Consider the following 22,246-nt stretch of genomic DNA (forward strand, 5'->3'; position numbering starts at 1 on the left):
TCCCCTCCTCCTCTTCCTCCTTCTGCTCTTCCTGCTCCTCCTCTAGCTTTCTCTTCCTTCTGTCTTCCTCCAATCACAAATGCCAACCATAGCCATTTTTCTAGTAGTTCACTTTTTCAGCCAGAAATCACGGGGAAAACACAGGTAAAAGTTCATTTAAGAAAGTCAGCTATAATTTTTGGCACATGCATAGTAATATCAGGGTGGTAAGTCAGACAGGAGCACTGAAAAGAACATTTTATCACCTGTGGAATCCTTTTACTCTTGTTTTCAAAACATTTGATCCCCAAAGCTCCAAAACCATAAGCAAAAAAAACTTACCTCGTCCACATTCTCAAAGGCATTGATGATGTCATAAGGTAAACAAGACAGCAGATCGATCACAAACCAAGTTTTCAAATAGTTCATCCTTATGAGCTTTGGGTCAGAAATGACCTCTCCACCAGGCCCCACAAAAGTCGTGTGAAAATTTAAAACGATGTCCACCAGAAAAATAACGTCCACCACACTGTCCAGCACCAGCCAGGCTATATTGTTCTGCTTTGTTTTGAAGGAAACATTATAAGGAACCATGATGGCGGTGTAGAAGGTAAGAATTAAAATCACCCAATCCCAGGTAGTTTTAAAAGCACAGTAGTGTAAAATGATGTGTGGTGGCGTCTTTGGCGCTTCTTGCTTATACTGAGGAAGGATGTCTGATCCTAGCTGAAGAACCTAAAAAGAAAATAAAGTGTATATAAATGATTGGGACATCTCTGAATTCAGATATGGCTGCACATCTGCTGGGACAATAATACTCTATCGGTTTTTTTTAATCCCTCTTCAGAACTGTCCTGAAGTTTGCTCAAAGGACCCCATGCCAGTCCAACTACACCACAAGTTGATCTGATTACTAGTCCATCTGCTTGGCTCTCCAGTGGTCAACCTTGACCCACAGAAACATGTCTCAGGTGCTCTTGTTCGTGCACTGGGTGAGCCTGACAAGAACCACGTGTCTTTCATTGATTGTCCCATTGTTATTGGGGTGACTGACCACCATCCGTTACACACATACTTAGCACCTAAGAAATTATACTTTTGCTTCTGATGGCCTCCCTGAACCCCAGGGCCTCAGTGGTGGCAGTCTTGCTCTTTCATACTTGCCCAGTAAGGGCCCTGATGGGTAAGAGGACAGTGTTGGGGATGGTCCAGGCTGCTTTTCCCTTTTCTCTCTAACACCATAACTTTAAAAGAGCATAGTGTTTCTTGTCAGGTGCAAACTTCCTTTAGTAAACGAAATAAGACACTAAATACCAGGCTTAGCTCTCTGTACCTTTTTGACAAATGGAAAATTATTAGCACAGGTTTACATGACCCTTAACTTACTGTTAGATCTAAAGCAGGTGACCCAACAAGAGCCACAGGTGGCAGCCACAACACAGGGCTGTGACTGCCTGGTGGAAATTGGGAAATGTGGAACTAGTTGAAGGATCCCATCCAAAACTTCTGCCCTGTGCATTGATTTCACTAGGGTAATGGAAGTGTCAATAGGTGTGGCAATGGGGCTTTCTTAAAGAACATTTCCAGGGGACTTTCATAACTCATGCAATCAGTTATTCAGTAATTCTAGAAAAAAAACAGAACCATGGAGGTCAGAGTCTAAGTGATAAATGTATCAAACATTTGAATGCGTGAATAAGCAAAGACAAGCATTATCTTACGGCTCTATCTTACAGCTCTATGGCTTATCTTCCCCCCCCCCCCTCTCTCACACACACACCTTTTGAAGCCTGGGATAGTATCCTAAAATTTCTCATACCCCGAGCTTACATAACTGAAAACTGAGTATGTAATATCTTGCTATTTTCAATATCAAAATTCTACTAGTATTTTCTGTAGTTGCAAATTATACTTACAATTTTTTACTTGGGGCTATTAGAACTATTTTAAGGAGATTTCATGTATTCACCTACATTCTCTGTGCTCCTGATATATTTTACCCCTATGGTCTTAAATTACTTAGTAGCAATTTATCCTAGCAGGAATGTAAGCCCCATGTTGGAGAAGAGCGTAATTACGGCTTCTCTCTTACTTTCAAACCACCATCAGCTCCAACATCACTGGGAGATTCGGGGGAGGGGGGTGGGACACACTTCTCTGCCAACTATGTCTATACCTTCTATAGTTTGAGCTCAAGGAACAATTCCATGTGTTTTAAATCTGGTTCACATTAGGATCTTCTGAGGAGATTTTGTGAAGTGTGGCATATTCACCTAGACCCCACCCCACCCCCAGGATGATGACATTGGTCTTGTGTGGGTTTTCTGAAAAGTCTTTATTTTCATCTTTACCAGGTGATGACAATGTATAGCTCACAATAGTATCTTTTTCTTCTTTTTCCAACCTAACTAAGTGGACAGGATTAGCAAATAAGAAGTGCTCCAGGGATTCTAGTTGAGGAGGAGCAAGGCAAGGAGGAGAAAGGGGAAGGAAATAGAGGGAGAGAAGCCAGCAGAGGACTGGGGAAAAGGTAGGACCACAGAAAATGATGCTGTGGGTGGTTTGAAAGAAAATGGACCTCAAAGGGAGTAGCACTATTAGGAGATGTGATCTTGATGGAGGAAGTGTGTCACTGTAGGGGTGGACTTGGAGGTCTCTTTCCTCAAGCTTTAGTCAGTGTGAGACTTTCTGTCACCTTCTGGTCAAGAGGTAGCCAGCACCACACCTGCTGCCATGCCACCATGCTCCCCATCATGATGCTAATGGACTGATCCTCTGAAACTGTAAGCCATCAGCTCAGTTAAATATCTTCTTTGTAAGAGTTGCTGTGGTCATGGTGTCTCTTCACAGCAATAAAAAACCCTAACTAAGACAGACGCACGATTGTTGGGATTTCAATCTTTGTCATAGGGAGCCAGGTCTTCTCCCTGAGTTCTGCACTGTGCTCCTCTATGACACAGTGAGTGACAGCTCTGTCCCCCACTGTTATTTCACTCAGAGTGGTATGAGAATAAAATTACATTTTCTGGATTTGATTTTGTACCAATAGCCACACTCTTTCCATCTGAAGATCTAAGAGCTACTGGTTCTAACCCAGTCAGGCCCACCCAATATAAGCTGAATCCAATCCATAGGATGTCAGTGCATATAAACAATTCATTAACTGCTTTGTTTGGGGTGGGGGCTGCAATCTTTGAAACTAGGATCCACTTCAAATTGAGATGATCAGGTAGAACAGAGATAAATTTGTGTGTCTTGGAAAAGTGAAATTTTCAAAGCAAACAGTCTTGAGCAAATTATCTAAGTATTTCACAATAATCGACAAGACAACATTCTTGTGCCCACTCGGTGTTTCTTTGGGGTCTGGAAATCCAAGGGAACACTCCATATGACCATAGGAACCAAGCTGGCTACTTCTACCTTCTCTAAAACAGCAAGCCTCAGACCTGGCAGAAAGCAGTTACAAAATTTGGCTGCACTTGGTTTTCCGAATTCCAGTTCGCTGACTGATCATCAGTCATCATCCAAGGTCAAAAATAGACAAAGAAAAGGAAAAGGTCAAGTCACAGGAGAAAAAGCAAGAGTGAAAAAATCCTCTGAAATAAAAGTGAAGTGTTGAGACGAAATGAAAAGTTCACATTTATAAGAACCCCTGAGTGATCCTGGATTCCGGGGGCGACACCTCCTCCTCCAGGCCCCTCCCCTCTATAGGTGGTAGGGGAAAGAAAATCAGAGCACAAAGTGGAGACAGGGACCAGAAGGAAGCAAGCTTAGAAAGTCTGAGCCCATGGACACAAGCTCAGACCCTGAATTGGGCTCGGCACAGGAACTGGACACAGTGAAGGAACTGGACACTTGAAGCAGAAGAGAAGGCAACTGAAGTCCTTCTTCAGGAGCACTGTCAGAAAGGGCAGTTCCACCTGGCTGCTCTAAATCCGGAAGCAGCTGCGACTCACCTTTGCACACAGTGTGAACAGGATTACTTAATACTATATCCATGTCCTATTTTAGTTTAAGTGTGGCTATTCCACAGCATGTTCACAGCTTTCTCCATGGTACTAACAGCTATTTAGAAGAAGGAAAAAAAACTGCCACAGACTGTTAGTTATGAGCTAAGGAAAACTCCAGAATATTTAAAGAATAGACTTTATTTCCCAACCCTCTCTAAACAGAATTGGTGTTTGTAACTAATTAAGAAGTGCCTCAACCTTTTTCAAAATCAATGAACATCTGGGTTTAATGGTGTCTTTCTCTTTCTAAGTTAACTCAAAATATTTTATGGACTCAACATAATGTTGATAGCTTGGTCTCTGTGAGTCTCTCTCTGTGTCTCTCTGTGTATGTTTCTCTCTGTGTGTGAGTCTGTCTCTCTATTTCTGTCTCTCTGTCTCTTGACTCTCTCTCTCTCTCTCTCTCTCTCTCTCTCTCTGTGTGTGTGTGTGTGTGTGTGTGTGTGTGTGTGTAAGACATTTATGGTGGGGTGTATGTCATGGCACATATGTGGAGGTCAAAGGAAATTTGCAGAAGTCGGTTCTCTGCTTCTACCATATGGGTTCCAGAAATAGAACTCAGGCTGTCAGACTTGGCAGCAGGCACCTTTGCCTGCTGAGCCGTCTCACTGGTCCTAACTCCTCTCCTGAATTCACTCCACTAAGGACCACCTCACACTTGGGTACCATATCTTAAATTCTTTATCCATTTCCTATGCTGCATCTTTCACCCCTTAGTAACAACCTGCTTCTTATTCATCTTTACATCCTTCACAGAAATCCAACTACAGTGGAGACCCTCAATATTTTCCACGCACACAAATGGATGAATGGACTCTCTGTCCCATTTGTTCAATTAAATCACACAGTCTCTAAGCATCACCTAATACAGCATGAACTACATTTCCATGCAAAAGTTGGAGAGGATAAAAGGCAATGTTTCAAATTTCTACAGTTCTACAAAGAAAACATAAGTTATCACCTATGCGATTGTGTTTATACTGAATAATTGGGAGGGACACATATCAATGCCACTACCTTGAAAAGCAAAGTCATTCTCATACTTACTTCAGCTAGTCGTGAGTGTTTGTGGACCGTCTCTGTTTTATTCATTGGTGTAAGCTGCTGTAAAACGCTTCGGCTATTTGTCAAAGCCCGTGTCAATCGGGCAAATTTTGTCCAACCTTAAAAAGATGAACAGAGAGTTTTGGTTATTCGTATACCGTGAACTGAAAGTCCAGCATTCTCTCAGACAGCTGGAGGATGACAGCAACTGTAAGCTGCCCAGAAAAACTTAGGAGTATCGGCTTCAGTCCTATGTAAACACCACCAAATATCTGAGGTGTGACTGAAAGGATGCACTTTCTAATATCTGTGACATTTGTGCCTTTCTCACATCTACGACGTAGTCCCTGTAGTCAAGGCAGATAATGGGTTAAAAAAGTATCTGGTCCTGCTTGATTCCTATGGGTTTGTTAAGGGGAAGCAGCTGCCTAGCCAGCAACTCTTTTCTCTGCATCCCATGCATCTGTGTGTTCCAAGTCCCTAGTTCTCACTCATGGAATGTAAGCAGAAACAATGATGCCACATCTGTATCCCTATTTCAGAAGCAAGTTGGTATCACACTTCCTACTCCTTCTACTAGCTGGATGCCAATGGCAAGCCCTTAGAAGAAGGCAAAGCCACTGGATTGCTGTGTAGAACAATGCCAGCCAGGGCCACTTGCTTTGGATTATTGTGTAAACAATAGATATGCTTCTCTTATGTCAAATCAAATTTTTCCTTATTAATAATAGAAATAATACATGCCATTACTAAATTATTATTAGTGTTAGAGCAGTCACTACCACCCTAATGAAGACAGTTCTACTGTGTGTTGTATACAGAGGTACCCACCTAAGAGGAAAAGCCCAATGCTAACCACACATGGCATGGTTCATATCACACATTCCACCTCCCTGGTAGCATAACAAATGTTATTTGTCTCATTAACAACTGCAGTGATATCTAAAAAGTTATGTTTGAAACATCTATAAACCTAATCATGTTTTCTCAAAGAGAAGTTGCTTTGGGGAGAAAGGAATGTGAATTTAATGGGGAAAAAATTCTTCTGGGGTCTCAAGTTGCCATTATTAAAATCATTAATTTCAAAGAAAATACCAATGAGATGTGAACAAATAGAGCAAAACCAGCCACATTGTGGCTCTGTCACAACTATACATTCTCTAACTGGCTCAAAGCTCTGCTCCATTAAAGATTTCCCTAAACCTAGTCGATCATTTCTACGGTGTTACCAACAGGCTAGTCTCCAAACAACTCCTTCAAAGTGGAACCAAAAGCTGGTCAAAGACAGATGGCGCAAACCCTGGGCCTACAAGAGACTAGTGCCGGCCAAATCACAGAGTACGGTGATGTTGGACTTTACTGTTACCCTTCAGACTAATCATTCAGACTTAGAACTCCTCCCACCAATTCAGCTCCTTCTATGTGTTCAGTGATTGTGTGAGAAGTAAGCCAACACCCAGTGATGGAGAGTTCTTTATTCTTCTTTACTAATGGGCTTTTCCATAGTCTGGATTTTAAAATCAGGTTGGGGACATTACCTGCAACCCAAGGTTCTGTACAGTGTTCTGGCCCCACAATGAGGCAACTGAGACATCATCAATTACTTCTCCAGAAATCTGAGCATCAACATACAAGAAAATCAACTTGAATTGTCTGTCACCAACCTTGACTTTTCTTCTGTGTGCTGGACCTGAACATCTCTCTGCATTGGCCACCCTCTTATAAGATATTCTACAGACATCTGCTCTCAACAGGTCTAAAGCTCATCTTATTATTAACTTCTCTCCATGTTACAACCCTAAATCCTTCAGATATCCCTGATCTTGATAAATTAACTGGTGCCATTTCTAACCATGCAAATCAGTAACTTAACACCCACTGTCCTTCTTCCACTATTACAGACACACATCAGACACACACACACACACACACACACACACACACAGAGAGAGAGAGAGAGAGAGAGAGAGAGAGAGAGAGAAGCCTTCTAGTTCATAAGTTATGAATCTTTCAAACTGAATTCCTTTCATTCTTACTTGTCACACGGTACAGCATGTGCCACTGCAGTCAGGTGACAACCCCCTGAGAACATGCCTTCACACTGGTGAGATTCATTCTGAAACACAAGTCAGATCACACTTTCCCACTTCAATCTTTGGCATCAGCCTAGAGACTTCCAGGATAACACTGTGTCCTTAGAAGAGAGGCCACTTAGCATATACCTACAAGGATTTACACTACATCTGTCCTCTGCTGTCTTACTGCTTTCCAACCTTACTAAACCAATAGAAAACTAACTGAAGAATAAATTCAAAATATAATTAAGTCCTCCAGAGTACTTTTTACACACTGTAATACCCCGTTCTTTTCTAGATTACACTCATCCTGCATGTCTGCCGTTCTCTTCCCCTTTCCATCTGTTTGGCTAATGGCAGTTCAGACACAAGTGAAGGATTACTGCTTTCTGGAAGCTTCTTTGGTCCACCTATAGGAAGGGCGTGCCCTCGTCCATACCCCATAGTACACACATCATGTGACAGTAACAACAGTGTAGCCATGGTTTACTTCAGGTTATTAAAGTTCATCTCCTTATGGTAGCACTAAAGGCTGTAAGAAAATTAACAAAGGACGACTGACTGATCCAATTTTATCTGAGACTAAAGCCCATTCATGTCTTATGGCAGTGGGCCTTGGTCAGCTTTCCTGGGTGGGGTGTAAATGATAAAGTGCTCTCTGGTGACTATGACTATTCCAGTCACCCCTCATCAACCTGCTAAAATATATCTGATAAGTCCTCGTCTTACATCCGCTGAGCAGATAGCTGCCTAGGCTATTTCTAGAAACTTCTTAGCTCATCTTTTTTTTCTTACTGAAGGCTTATATTGCTAAGAAAGGTGATGTTGGATTTCTGTATATCTGAGTAGGGTTAAAAGAGAAAACTATTTTCATTCTGTGTACTCAATATAATGTTTGTCTAGAAAAACTTCTGGAAACAAAGGGAAATGTGGGAGGAATATAGCCAATGAATCAAGGAAGAGCACAGACCTTAGAAGGCTGGCATCCACTCGTCTCTTACTGTGCTCAGAATGGGAAGTGAGGAAGGGGAAACACAATAGTGAAAGCTATTGTCACACAGGGATGGTGCTGCATCCATAATTAGGGAGCAGTAGTTCCTAATTTAAATACTCACAAAACGTTTGTTTAAAGGTGTCTGTACAACTATATATAATCTGATCAACACAACTTGTAAAGAACACTAATGACATTTTTGTTGAATAAACGAAGCAGAAGTGAAAAAGTTATACAGGGATTAGCGTATCACCTGCCTTTTATACAATTAAAATTAAAATGTAACAAGGGAGCCAGGCTCCGCTTTCAGTAGGTGTCATATTCATGACATTAAGGAGGAACTCTGGAGTGAGGAAGGTTGTAACATGAATCTTAAAAGGTCTTATTAATAAAAACCTGGAGTCAGGTATTGGGGTGAACGCTGAAAGATCAGAGAGACAGAACACAAACCACAGCTGACTTCACCTCGCCAACTTCTCAGCTGATCCTGTATCCTCAAACTGGAAGCCTCTGAGTCCTCATCTAGAATGAATCTCAGCTGAACTGCTGCTAAAAGCCTAAAGTTTAACCAGACTTTAGTTCCTGGTCCTCATGCCTTATATACGTTTCTGCTTCCTGCTATCACTTCCTGGGATAAAGGTATGTGTCACCATGGCTGGCTGTTTCCGGTGCGGCTTTGGACTCACAGAGATCCAGACGGATCTCTGCCTTTGGAATGCTAGGATTAAAGGTGTGCGTGCCACCATTTTCTGGCCTCTATGTCTATTTAGTAGCTGTTCTGTTCTCTGACACCAGATAAGTTTATTAGGGTGCACAATATTTTGGGGGACACAATATCACCACAGAAGGTAGAGTGAACCTGAGGAACCACTAGTGAGAAAGAAAGGCAGGACTAGGTGATGGGCCAGCTCTGGCATAGGGAAGCACAGAGATTAACAAGCAAAGATTCGCAAAGGATTCTTTCTTCCTAGAGAAACCAAGGTCAATGGTCAGGGAATCATCTTTTAGCGTTTTGCTATCAACATGCCCCAGAAGGTGGAGAAGCAAAGCTAAGTCAAGGTGTGTTCCATTTCATATGTAAATTAGTGGAAGAGCAGGAACTACTACTGCTCCCAGAGTTCACAGGCCAGGGGGACTCTCTTGCTGGAATGTTCTAACTTTAGCACTTGTCTGAAGACTTCTATACCTCCTTCCCTCCACTGCCTCCCCACGCACTTCACTGGAAAAACAAAAGCTGCAACAAACACAATAGCCTGAAATTCCCCTTCTTATCTTCCCATCAACCCACGTGGTGCTTCACTCTTGCCTGCTCCCCATTATCACTAGGAATGGGGCGCTTGTTTCTCCTTGACAATGCTTATGATTCACTGACACATGCTCTAGAAGTTTCCAGACTTTTCACTACTGTAAACCGCGCCAAGTTGAATTTTCTTATGCCTATCTTTTTGTGCTGTGGAATTGCCTCCGTTGTTAACGAGTTGAGTTTATTGGATCTTTCCCCAAGATGCCCTCCCCCCACACACACCGTGTTAGGGACAAACTTTGAAAAAGTCACACAGCCACACTGTCTAGGTCAGAGAAAAAAAAAAGACTCATCAGCAGTTCTCACGTCTCCACACAACTGCATCCCCCCAGCTCACCTCGACGGAAACCAGACTGGTGTGACTGATGCCTCAGCAGTTCGCTGATGTTACTTAGACGTGATCGATATGGGGTAATACGAACAGACAGTCGCGTATGACGAGCAGAATGCTTGCACTGTAAGTTGTTCATGGCATTATGAGAACATTTGTTCTCCTAAAAGCCCGGGCTGCCAACTCCTTCTTAATAAAACATTAGTTTAGCTCTATTGGGTTGCAATTAACCTCCTTGTCATGGACTGCCTAATCTTAAAAATGAAAGGAAGTCACAGAGGCAGTTAAATCAATCTATTGGACTGCAACACAAGATTCCAATCTATAAGGAAAAAGCTTAGGTAAACAATTTTGCTCTCAGCCAACGAGACTGCCTGGCATAATTACTCCTATTTCTTCCATCATCTCCTCTCTAAAGAAAATCATTGGCTTTTGCAAGTAGGTTACTTTTTTGATGTTATTTTTATTCTGGAAGAATTTTTCTTTCTTTCTTTTTTTTTTTTTTTTTTTTTTTTTTTTTTTTGCCTCATTACTGGCAAAAAGGTACCATGACTGCTTGGCAGAGGGTGCTTCACACTGTAATTATCTTAGTGGTTTGGAAGTCTGTTTGAAAAGTCTGTACAGTATCAATGGGCAGAGATTTGGATAACGATCTTAAGAACACATAAGATAATCCACAGTATAGACCTCTGGGCTGCAATTTCCATGTTATGATAGATAAAGTATCAGAAACTATTGACAGATTATCTGAACAACACTTTCAGCATCACAATACCAGGTACAAAAGATAACAAGACTACTTCACCCTGTGGAATTAGCATCGGGAAGTTTAGTTGGTTCCGAGAGCACAACTCTGTCAAGAAAGATAGCATCGTCACGAGGCCTATGCTTAGGAACAGAGAATTAAGACGGCTGTGCCTGCCAGTGAATTCCCACTGCAGAAGATAAGTCAGAAATGGGCAGTATGGAGAACTTGAGGCTTGAAGTCAGCCTAAGTGTTAGGCTCTCTGGCAGTAAAGTGGGGATAATAACATTAATTTCAAATTTGGTGAAATGAGCAATAATGAACGTAGAGTGCCTGATAGGTATTGACTGTCCATCAGAGTTGATAACCTTCCTGTCAGTAATTTTAGCTGTCATCCCTTATGGCATAATTCAAAAGCATTGCTGATGTCAGGCATTACCACACAGTTTAAGAACAAAAACAAAATAATTCAGGATGGAATTTTGGTGAACGTAGGATTTGTTACGAGCAGAGTTCCACTCAATCACTGCAGCCATAACTGTCATGGCCACTGTCTGAGATGATTCAGAAGCAAAGTTCAGAGTCTGTGCCTTCAAGTCTTTCCACTATATGTCTGGGGTTTTTTTTGGGGGGGGGGAATGCCAATAGAAACAGGAGATTGATATGAATGCAAACCAACACATTTGCAAATCTTTGAAGGACACGAGCCTTTATCTAACCAATAGTCCCTTCTTAGATTCTTTCTCTTGCACCTAATCAAAACGGAACTTCAGATAAATCCAACATTTTACCCCCTGCTCATCTCCATTCCTCTGACTGGACAAAAGTGGAAAACAGAATGATGGTCATGGATGCTAGTGAAACTCTGGACCAAGAGCCTCAGAAGACCTCCATGCTGCCCAGTGGTCCTGTGTCTCCCTTGTCTATTCACTGCCTCACTCTCTTAACTCCTCTCACATTTACCTTCCTCACACTCAGCTGCTCACCAAGAACACTTAGAGCAAAGCTTCTACTATTAACGTCTTAGTCTTCCCCTGGAATACTAGAGAAAGGGCCACTTCTGTATCCCCAGGAATACTCTCAGTTCAACATTTGTTGGGGGAAAAACAGATAAAAGTAAGGTTAGTAGAATAGGATATTCTTATAGAAATCATGAAAAAGTTTATATTAAGTAACTGGAAGGCTTGATCAAGGGCGACATCACAATCTTCTTATTCAATTTGATATTGTGGTAGTATAATGAGATTACATGTGCCATTTATCCAAAAGAATCATTTGTTCTTGTTTGTCTTTAAAAATTGAAAAACACACTATTTTACTAAGCCTCCAAAAACACTCCCCTGTTCCTATATCACTAGCTTCAAAGATACAGTAGGATGATGGTTTAATGGTATAAATATTTCATGTCTTTTGAATTTTTCATGTTCAATGTACAGTTCACATGAATAATAGAAAGTAGTTCATATGCAGCATTCATAACTGCATTATGCAATGCTTTTTCAGTAATCTGTTATGTATAGGGAAAGCATACAAGAGTTTCAGAACAAAAATTATTTTCAAATTAGCCCATCTTCTAGAATTCCTGGCACTAGAAAGAGATATTTTATACCAATGATGTTCACAGGATTTTGATTTGCATACTTATTGAACTCACTGTTCAACAGTCAAGTGGCCTGACTTGTCTGCTGTTATTCAAAATAATTTATAAAAGCAGACAGTTCAACTCAAAAGAGACCGTGCCTTACAAGCACTCTGTGATACTTACATGGGGATGCAGAGTGATAGAGGTGAGAACAGAAGAGTGGAGAAGCATTAAGTTCAGAGATAAAAGTCAGCTCTTGAAGTATCGACACCTGCCCCCCCGCCCCGATTCCCAGCAGAATGCTGTCAACTTCCAGTTTCCATAAATACAAAGTTACTAACTACCATTAATGTTCAGCAAGTCAAAATGGTGGGAAAATCATGCCCTTTCCTTGGCCAGTTTCAAGTGTCTCATAAAATTACAAATAGTAAATCAGAAAAAAATTCCTCTAATATAAATACATGTATATCTAAAGGTAAAAATATGATACAAAAACTCTTCACTCAAGTTGACTGCTATTCATGGTAAAGACACCAAAATTCGTTTGAAGAGTGTTTTAGGTCACCAATCACATATCAATTATTTTATCTTTTTATTTTAATACCTCACGCAAAGATACAGTTCACTGTTAATATTAAGGTTTTCACAGATGTTTCTTATAAAAAAAAAAAGGGAAGATCATCCCCTCTATGCCTACATTTCTGGGAATTTTGAATCATGAATGAGTGTTGAATTTTTTTCAAAGCTTTCTCTATGCCAACTGATGGGATCATAGGCTCTTTCTTTACCACCTCATTGATAGGGTGGATTGGGGGAATTGTTTCCTGAAGACTGTATTCATTTGGTTGTCATGTGTAACCTTTCTTATATTTTATGAATTCAGTTTTATGGAATATTTTATGTAGAGAGTAAGAACTCATCTATTATTTCCCTTTTCTGTAATATCTTTGCAGGGTTTTGTATCAGAGTGGTACTGGCCTCATCACATGAGTTGGGAGACTTCCCTCTGTTTCTGCATTCTGGAAGGGACTTGAACACACAGGTCTTGTGCAGGCAATCACAGGCGCTGTAAGTTCATGTGGACACCAGCTGTGCTACGTCCAGAAGACGGCACTTCCCAGGCCTCCTCCCCACCCTCCAGCTCTTATGTTCTTTTTGCCTCCTCTTCCGTAATGTTCCTTGAGCCTTGATGCTTTGGGAGGCTGATAAAGATGGCCCATTTAGGGCTGAGCATGGAGGGGGACATTTTTAGGAAGGGGAGGAGAACTTACAGAGGGGACTAAGGGCGGCAATGATCGTATTTCACTATATACGTGTGTGAAATCCTGAAGAAGGAAAAAGAAATATCTTCCTTCAGTGTTTATTATGGTCTCCTGATAAAACTATTCACACTTTCTATTTCCTTGGTTTTGGTCAATTACTCTTTACTGCTTACGGATTTAATGGTGATGCAGGCAAGGTTTTCTGTTTCTCCCCTCCCCAAGTGAATTTGGAGAGATTGGTCTCTATCCTATAAGTCATCAGTGGTAACCACAGGGTGATCATTGTCTAGGCTTCAACAGCCACAGGATGAGTGGAGGTAGACGACCTTCATTTCCAGTCTTGGTAATCTGTGTCTTCCCCTTCTTTCTTGGTTATCAGAAGTAGAGATTTATTGACTATAATTGTATTTTAATTATTATAATTAGTGTTGAGTTTTGTTGGGTTTTCTCCTAAAGCTGTCCTGTTTTACAGTGATTTCTCACATATGGTTTATGATGTCTTGTCTTCAGTTTAAAATTCTCTTTTTTGTGTAGCTTCCTAAGATGGAAACTAAGTTACTGGGTGATTTTCAGTCATTTTCTTTTGAAATCTATGCATCTAATATTACATATTTCAGTCATTTTATTTTATAATATGTGCATCTAATATTACATATTACATTACATATCACCTTTACTCTCTTCCAAAAATTTTAAAAAGGTAAATTTTCATTTTGTTCAAAATATTTGTAACAAGATTTTTTTGGCTGATGGATTATTTAGAAATGTGTTGTTTAATTCCCAAATTGTTGGATTTTTCCATGCATCTTTCAGTTATTGATTTCTAATTTAATTCCATTATGGTCTGAGACTCATTTCTCAAAGGTTTAAATTGGTCAAAATTTTTGTGACTCAGAATGTAGTACACCTGGTAAGTGTTCCATGTACAACTAAGAAAAGGGTGCCTTTTCTAGACCTTGTCCGAAACATCATAAAGTGTCAAAGAAATAAGTCAACATTCAATGCCAAGATGATTAGAAATATGTTTTAGCATAATTTAAAAGTAGCATTAGCTGGGTGTGATGGTGCGTGCCTGTAATTCCAGATTTGAAAGACTGAGGCAGGAGAAATGCTGAGCTGCAGGTCAGCCTGAGTTACACAATCAGATGATAGAGGGGGTGGGAGATCTGAGCCCTAAAGTAGGTATTTTACTTAATCTTCCAGAAAGTGATTTCATGGAGTCTCAAATTTCAGAGACACATATAAATTAATTTGTTTGGTCCTATTTTCAATAGTTGGCACATTGTAAAGTTTCTCTTTTTAATTTGATACTAACAAAACAAGTGAATAGAGACATGTATTTAGACTCACCTGCAAAGGATAAAATGATGCCATTTTCTGTAATTATAGTTTCAATTGGAAAGCTTAAATCTCTGTGCTGGTTTTTTTTTTTTTTTTTTTTTTGTTTTTTTTTTTAAAGAAGGAAGGGAAGAGAAGGGAATGTTTGCCAAATGCATAAAGGCAGGCATTTCCTTTTGGTCTCCTAAGAGGTTCTTAAAAAAATATTTCATAAAACCTGTTTCTAAATGAATTCTAAAGTCTTCATTTATATGACACCCGCTTCTAATTTAAAGCCAAATGGAGAAAATAAATTGGGAATAAATTACATTGGAAAGAGGTAAGAGCACTCTAGGTTTCCGTAGCCACATCTCTGGATGCTGCAGTCAATAATGTTCCGCTTGGGAGGCTTGCACTGTGCCAGCCATTCTCTTTATGACAAAATTATACAACTTCCACTCAAGAGAACACACAACTGAATAAATAGAAGCTGAAAGTAATCAGCCGGTAAAACTCAATCAGTTGACCAAAACTCCATCAAATTATGAACAGCTCTCTGGTAGGAGCTCAGTGAAGGCAGTCCTGGCTAGGTGTAATCTTTCATGCTAAAGCTCACGGGGTACAGGGTGTTGAAATGCCAATTAGGCTGCTCCCAAATTAACCTGGAATTCCTTCCAACTTCTCACTAGGATGACGGTTGAACAGACAAAGGGCCATAAGAAGGCGTGCCAGATAAAAGGCCACCAGCTTCTTAGGTAGAGACACTCCCTTGGGGAAATTACCTTTCGTTGAGTCATCCTCTATTGGCTGTTTGAACAGTGTAATATCCTTGAACGTACACAGGAACAAGACCACTTTCTCATGCTCGTTTCTTATCGGCGCGATTTGCATGTAGAACCAGACCGGAGTTCCTGTAGTGGAGAATGAGGGAGCAAGAGGACAAGGGAGTGTCAGCGGGCCACAGCAAGGCTTAGCTCCCCTGCCCCCACCCACCCCTTGCTTCTGCTGCCTCTGCATCAAAACTATAGTTTTGATGCATAAACAAAATTAAAAAAAAAAAATACTTTAACCAGAGTTACGGGTACAGGCCTATAATGCCAGCTACTCAGGAGGCTGAGGCAGGGGGATCACAAATTCAGAGTTAGCATAGACTACAGAATGAGCTCAAGGCCACGTTGGGCAACTTAGTAAGATGCTGTCTCAAAAGAATAATTAAAATTAAAATTAAAAAACTTCCAAGGGCTGGGAATAAAGTTCAGTGATGGAATACTTGTCATGCATGCACAAGGCCTTGGGTTTAATTCTCAACATAAAATGAAATAACAAAAGAAGCAAAAAACCATTTGACCCTGTATCAGCTACCAGTTTTTCAAATTTGACGAGTGTATTTTTAGCCCAAAATATGAACGTTCTAAAGGAAAGTATTGGTTCACTTCCCAACTTGTGTACACAAAGGCATTCTTGCTGCTGAAGTAAAACCAGTGTCGCCTTTAGGTCTGGGTCCTGAGACCTCTGTTGCTCTCCCAGACTTCATTCTGACAGACTCACTGAGTGTGATCACTCCTACAGGTCTCTCTGTTCTTGTCACTTTGACAAGTGTTTCCAATTAACAGCAATACCTGCTGCCCTGACAAGCCTGGCTCCTGGACAAGCCCCTGAAATGCTGCTTCTATCCCAAGGCTCTCTCTTCAGTCAGATGGACTTCTGTGACACCTCGGTGGCTTTGACTGTTTCCCCAATCACAGAAGACATCAACAAGAGTTGATACCTGTTGCATGCAGAGTGCACCCTGAAACCTTCAGGGCAATCTTAAAAAGGAAAAAAAAAAAAAAACAGCACAGGTGTCCACAGCTTGAGAATCTGGGGTGTCTGCCAGAGCCACTGTCTCCACCCCCGTGAGGCTCAGCTCTGCCACATCCTTCTTCAAAGAAGAGCTGCTGCACTCTCCAGAGGGATGAAGGTTTCAGGATTTAACGATCAGGATCTGGACAGACCAGGGACTGACATATTGCAAAGAATGAATAGATGAAGGCATGAGAAATACCCTCAAGAGAATAATTATCCACGAAGTGGCAACACATCAATAAAAAAATCATTTTTAAAAACGCATTTTCCATCATATTTTTACCAGACATAAATAAAGCCCCTCAAAATATTCCTTCTTAGGAACAGAGGGGTTTTTGGTCAGGTCTAGGATCTGGAGAGTGGATGTGCAGCTGCTGGAGGTGAGAGCTAACAGTATCTTAGTGGTCCCAAGTGAAAACCAAATAACAAGCTCCTTCATACCTGGGTCCAAAGCTGTATCACCTAAAGCCACTACCATTTCTGTTTAAACATCGGCGTAATAACAGTGCTCTTAAATTATCGGCTAAACTTGGAGACTCTCTCTAAGTCATGCAAGGGCTAACTTGTCATTTAGACATGAGTTCTTTACAGGCTCAAGAAACCAGAACATTGCAGAGAGATTTATAAGGGGATGTTCAGCTCTGGCCATTGAGTCTCTTGTGGCCATGGCAGACCCACAGAGGGACATAGCCCTTTCCAAGATGATTACAAAATGAGAAAGGACCATGGAAAACAATTGCATCGCCTCCCAGCCAGGCTTGCTCCCTGTTTCCTGTTCCTTGTTTTACACTGTATATCAAAACTGTGAGTGACATGCAGCTTTACAGATAACCATGGCCAGACGCTGTTGTGTTCATGGCCTGAGGCTATTCCAACACAGTGAGCTAGAGGCAGAAGGGTCATAAACAAAGAGAAAGGGGCGTTGAAAATCCTTTTGTTTTTTCCAGGGCCTGCTAGAAACCTGGACAAAAAGAGCTGTTGCCACATCCATGGAAACAGGCACTTTCCAGATTCTGGCAGAGACAGGACAGTCTGAAAAGCTACTTCCCAATATCAAGGTAGAATTTTCCAGCTCCTAGGCTCAGACTTCCCAGCACAGGCAAATATTTTCAAGTAGCTGGTGAAATATTCTTTACATCCTGGTGTTAAGGGTCAGATGGAAAGGGAGTCTGAGAAGGATGGACAGAGGGGCATTCAGAGCAGGGCCTGGCCACTGGTCACTAGAAACATGCCTCTAGGTTCTCTCCATGCTCCAGAGATTCTAAACTTCCCCAGAGCAGCAAATCCTCCTTTAATAAGGACAGTAGATAGGAAGAAATTTTAAAAAAGGTACAAACTGAAGTGCCAACCCCCGACCAAAAAAATCAGAAACCTCAACTTCTCCATTGGCAAAATGGTGTTTAACCTAACCTAATCACATGATGGAAGTCTTGAGGGGCTTGGCATTCAGGCTTCCCCAAACGGTCTTCTACAGATATGTCAATTTCCCTGTCTTACATTTTTCAAAGTCACAAAATGCACTCTTTCCAGTTTGATATGCAAAAGCTGTATTCAGATGACCTCTTACAAAATTTCTTTAAAGTTGGCTAAGATACTTGTATGCTACCCTAATGCCTATAGAATGCCTATTCTTTCTATTAAAGGAAAGTAAAAAATAAAGATGGATGCAGAGAGCCCAGGGAGGAGAACGGGAGCTGTAATCTACAAAGCTGTGGAGCCCCTCTTAACAGCTTTATGCAGACACTTATACATCAATAAACTGTTCCCTTTAGAGAGCCAGCCAGACTTGAACAAAAGTCATATAATAATTTCAAGCCATGAGCACAATGTAAAATATCTAAACTATCCCAGAAGGAGAATTATAAAAATGCAAATTTCAAGTTATTACCAATATGTTTTAAAGTAAATAAACAAAACAAAATCCCCTTAAGGTACGACTGACAAACTCAAACTGTGGACTTGGCTATGATGTCTGAAAATTCAGCAGATATTTATTTGTTAATTCGGCTTAAGTGCCAAGGGAAATAGTCTTAGTGATAAGTGTTCTTCAGTTATTTGCTAAACTTGGGCCAAGTCATCCCAGGACTAACAGATCTATATGGAAATGAAGGGGCTTGGACATTCTGGGCTTCCTATGAATCATGACTAAACCTTGGAGCCTGAGGGAAGAAGACCCGGAAGAAGACCCGGATGTGTCTACAGCCTCTACAGCAGGACAAGCACATCATTCAGAACCGATTGTTTTCTGTGTGACCAGCTGGCCGCTGAGTGTGACCCTAAACAGAAACATCTCTTCGGCCTTGATTCTAAACTGCAAGATGAAAAGATTAAAGTTTTGATAGGTAAAACCATGCAAGACAATGTTCCTGTCACCTAATGCACTGCTCTGAGGCAATGTCTGTGGCTGTTGTTATCCTTTTGTGGGTCTAGTACTAAAAAAGAAAATCTAATTTTAATTCCACGTATTCTGTAAAGAATAACAGACTGAAAGAAATGGAAGGAAAAATTGTGCACCAAAAGATCCAACATACACTGAACCTAGAAAAAAAAATGTGTTCTGCTGAGGTTTGGGTGCCTCTCCCACTTAAGGAGACTATAGTAATCACTGAAGATGAGAATGGATTTTGTCATCATTTACCATGAAAGCAACACACACACACACACACACACACACACACACACACAATCACACACAATTTTTAATATACATTTTATTGAAAACAAATTTTTTTACAATATATTCTGATCTCAGTTTCTCCTCTCTCAACTCCTCCCAGATTCTCTTCACCGCCATACCTACCCAACTCCATTTCTTCATTCTCTTTCTCTCTCTCTCTCTCTCTCTCTCTCTCTCTCTCTCTCTCTCTCTCCAGAAAACAAATAAGCAAATAAACAAACAAACACATAAAAAAACACCCAAGCCCAGAGTTTTTTTTAAAAAAGAAGAATACAAGCACAAGAAACACACACATACATACACACACATAAACCCACTAAAAACACAAAGTCAGAAATCATAATACACAAGCAAAAGGCCAGTAAAAAGGCCCAAACAAAGTCATATGAGGCTAAAAGTCAACAACAACAACAAAATACCACTGAGTTCGTTTTGTGTTGGCTGTCTATTAATAGGCATGGGCCTTGCCCTTAAGTGTGGTTGATATACCCTGTTTCTCCATCGGAGAAACTGGTTTTTCCTTTGCATACAGATGTAATTTGGAGATGGCTTCTTGGTTAATGATCATGAAGAGACTCTTCATATCAAGAAGAAAAAAAATTGAGAAAGCAGTGAAAAGAAATGCAGTTCACTTGACCATGTAATGAAACCATGTTAATAAGAAGGCTTGATGGTTGGACACATGCACTGAGGCTTGATGGTAGTGGTGGTTGGTTGGTTGGTTGGTTGGTTGGTTAATTGTTGTTTTAACCTCCCAAACAGGTGCCGTCCATGAGGTTCTATGTGATGACACGTTTGGCAATTGACTATGTCCAGTTCTAATCCTAGAGAATAGTCACAACAATCAGCAGACTTTACCAGATGTGAATGGCTCGTTCAGAGGGTGATGCCTATGCCCATCACTCTTCCACGGGCAACAGTCAGCCTCCAGCTAAAGGTTATATTTGTAAAGACTGACATCAAGTAACCACATATCCACCCCAGTGACATTTGTATAGTAACCTTAAAACACGAATCCTGTAATACTGTAGTTGTGAACACACATTAGTACAAACCCTATAGAAAACCCACTCCAATATTAATTTAAAATTTTTAATTCAGACTCACCATATGTTATAGCAGTCCCGCTGCTGGATATTTACCCCAAAGATTTGAAATCTGTGGGACAAAGGGATATGTGCACTCTCGTGTTCACTGCCCTGCCATTCACAATGACCAATTTTATAATTGACCTAACTGTCCATTAACAGATGAGCTGATAAAACAAATGAAATGTATATACAAAATGGAATGATGCTCTGCATTTGAAGGAATTTCTTGGGCTGGGAGATGACTCAGTGGATAGGAATGCTTGCTGAGTAAGCATAAGGGCCTGAGTTTGGACTTTTGAACCCACATAAAAAAACAAGCAAGATTGTGTGTGCTTCTAACCCCAGCACTGGTAGAAGCAGGGGAGAAGGAAGGGGCCAGAGATCAGCGGATGGATAGGGCTTGCAGACTGGTTAGTGTATCTGAAAAACAGGAAGTGAGAGGCCTTGTCTCAAGGGGATAGAGCAGAAGATTATAGAAGAAGATACCTAATGTCTTCCTCTGGCCTCCATTTTAAATGTACACAAGTACACACATGCATAGGCAATATGAAAGAGAGAGAGAGAGAGAGAGAGAGAGAGAGAGAGAGAGAGAGAGAGAGAGAGTTTATAGTATTTGTAACATCACAGAAGGAATAAAAGATTGTAAGGACTAAGTAAAATAAGCCAGACATGGAAGACCAATAGAAAACATATACTCATTTGAAGTGGAACTTAGTTAATTAAACACAGATTAGACAGCAGAGGTTCTCAGCTGCAGTGTTGGGATAGGAATGAAGACAAGATGATCTAGTTATACAAAGACTGTGTGACACATGAGAAAAGTTTCTCTGTCTAGTTGTGAGATGGATTGCACAGCATGGTGAATACGGTTAATAATAACTGCGTACTGCAGACGCCAAAGTTGCCAAGAGAGTGATTTCCAATGTTCCCATCACATAAAGTAAATATTTGAAATGTTGAATGTTATTTGTTTAAGTATTCATATTATATTTCCAAATCATAATGTCACTTTGTATCCAATCAATATGGACAACCATGATGTCAAAAATAAAAATGTGGGGCTGGAGAGGTGGCTCAGTGGTTAAGAGCTCCTGTTGCTCTTACGGAGGATTTGCTTTCAGTTCCCAGCATGCACACAGCGGCTCACAACCCTCTGCCTCTTCAATGTCAGTCCTTGGAGTTCTGACACCTTCTTCTGACCTTGGCTAGCACCAAGCACACACATTGTACACATACATACATACAAGCAAAACATTCATACAGATAATATATTTTAATTAAATAAAAATAAAATAAATTGCCAGGTGGTGGTGGCACATGCCTTTAATCCCAGCACTCAGGAGGCTGAGGCAGGTGAATCTCTGTGAGTTCGAATCCAGCCTGGTCTACAAAGTGAGTTCCAGGACAGGCTCCAAAAGAAACCCTGTCTCAAAAAATAATTAATTAATTAATAAAATTTATTTGTAAAAGTAAAATAATATATACTATATTTGTTTCCATTCTTCGAGAGGATCTTTTCATAGGAAGAAATATTTATGAATTTGTCTATCTAATTTCACCAGTAACCTCTCCCCCTACACCAAGGGCAGTACCAGCACATTGTATCTTCTGTACCCTGTTGCTCAGCTACCATTTCCTAAGCTATAACATTCAGAAAGGCCTCGCTCATCTTATTGATAACAGAAATACCTACGGTTTTTTTTGTACAGAAGAACTTCAAAACAGTTTGACTCGTAGTTGTCAAAGGTCTGCCTGACTTTCTCAATGGTCTTCTTGTCGGTCAATTCTCCATACATGAAACTGGAAGACAAAAATCCATCTCATTTTTTGTGTCACTTTTAAGCTATTGCATAAAATCACATCATTGTCTACAATTAAGTATTTCATTTTGCCTAAAATTATGTACCCGTACAATGAACTAAAATACGTAAACCATTATTTCAGCAAAATTTTTGTATACATTAAAGGTTTGCAACCTGTGGCAGGATACA

General features: G+C 40.6%; 1 protein-coding gene across 1 annotated transcript in view; it reads right to left on the reverse strand.

Annotated features, from left to right (window-relative positions):
• The window catches only part of Kcnh5 (potassium voltage-gated channel subfamily H member 5), a 297,452-nt gene that overhangs the window by 238,409 nt on the left and 36,797 nt on the right, over positions 1-22,246 (reverse strand). The window contains exons 3-6 of the mRNA XM_028858007.2: positions 21,949-22,055; positions 15,425-15,553; positions 5,037-5,152; positions 322-714 (exon numbers count right to left, since the gene is read on the reverse strand). Of these exons, the coding sequence (XP_028713840.1) occupies positions 322-714; positions 5,037-5,152; positions 15,425-15,553; positions 21,949-22,055 (745 nt within the window). The remainder of the gene's footprint in view (positions 1-321; positions 715-5,036; positions 5,153-15,424; positions 15,554-21,948; positions 22,056-22,246) is intronic.

Source organism: Peromyscus leucopus, chromosome 14 (assembly GCF_004664715.2).
Source record: "Peromyscus leucopus breed LL Stock chromosome 14, UCI_PerLeu_2.1, whole genome shotgun sequence".
In the NCBI taxonomy this organism is placed as follows: domain Eukaryota; kingdom Metazoa; phylum Chordata; class Mammalia; order Rodentia; family Cricetidae; genus Peromyscus; species Peromyscus leucopus.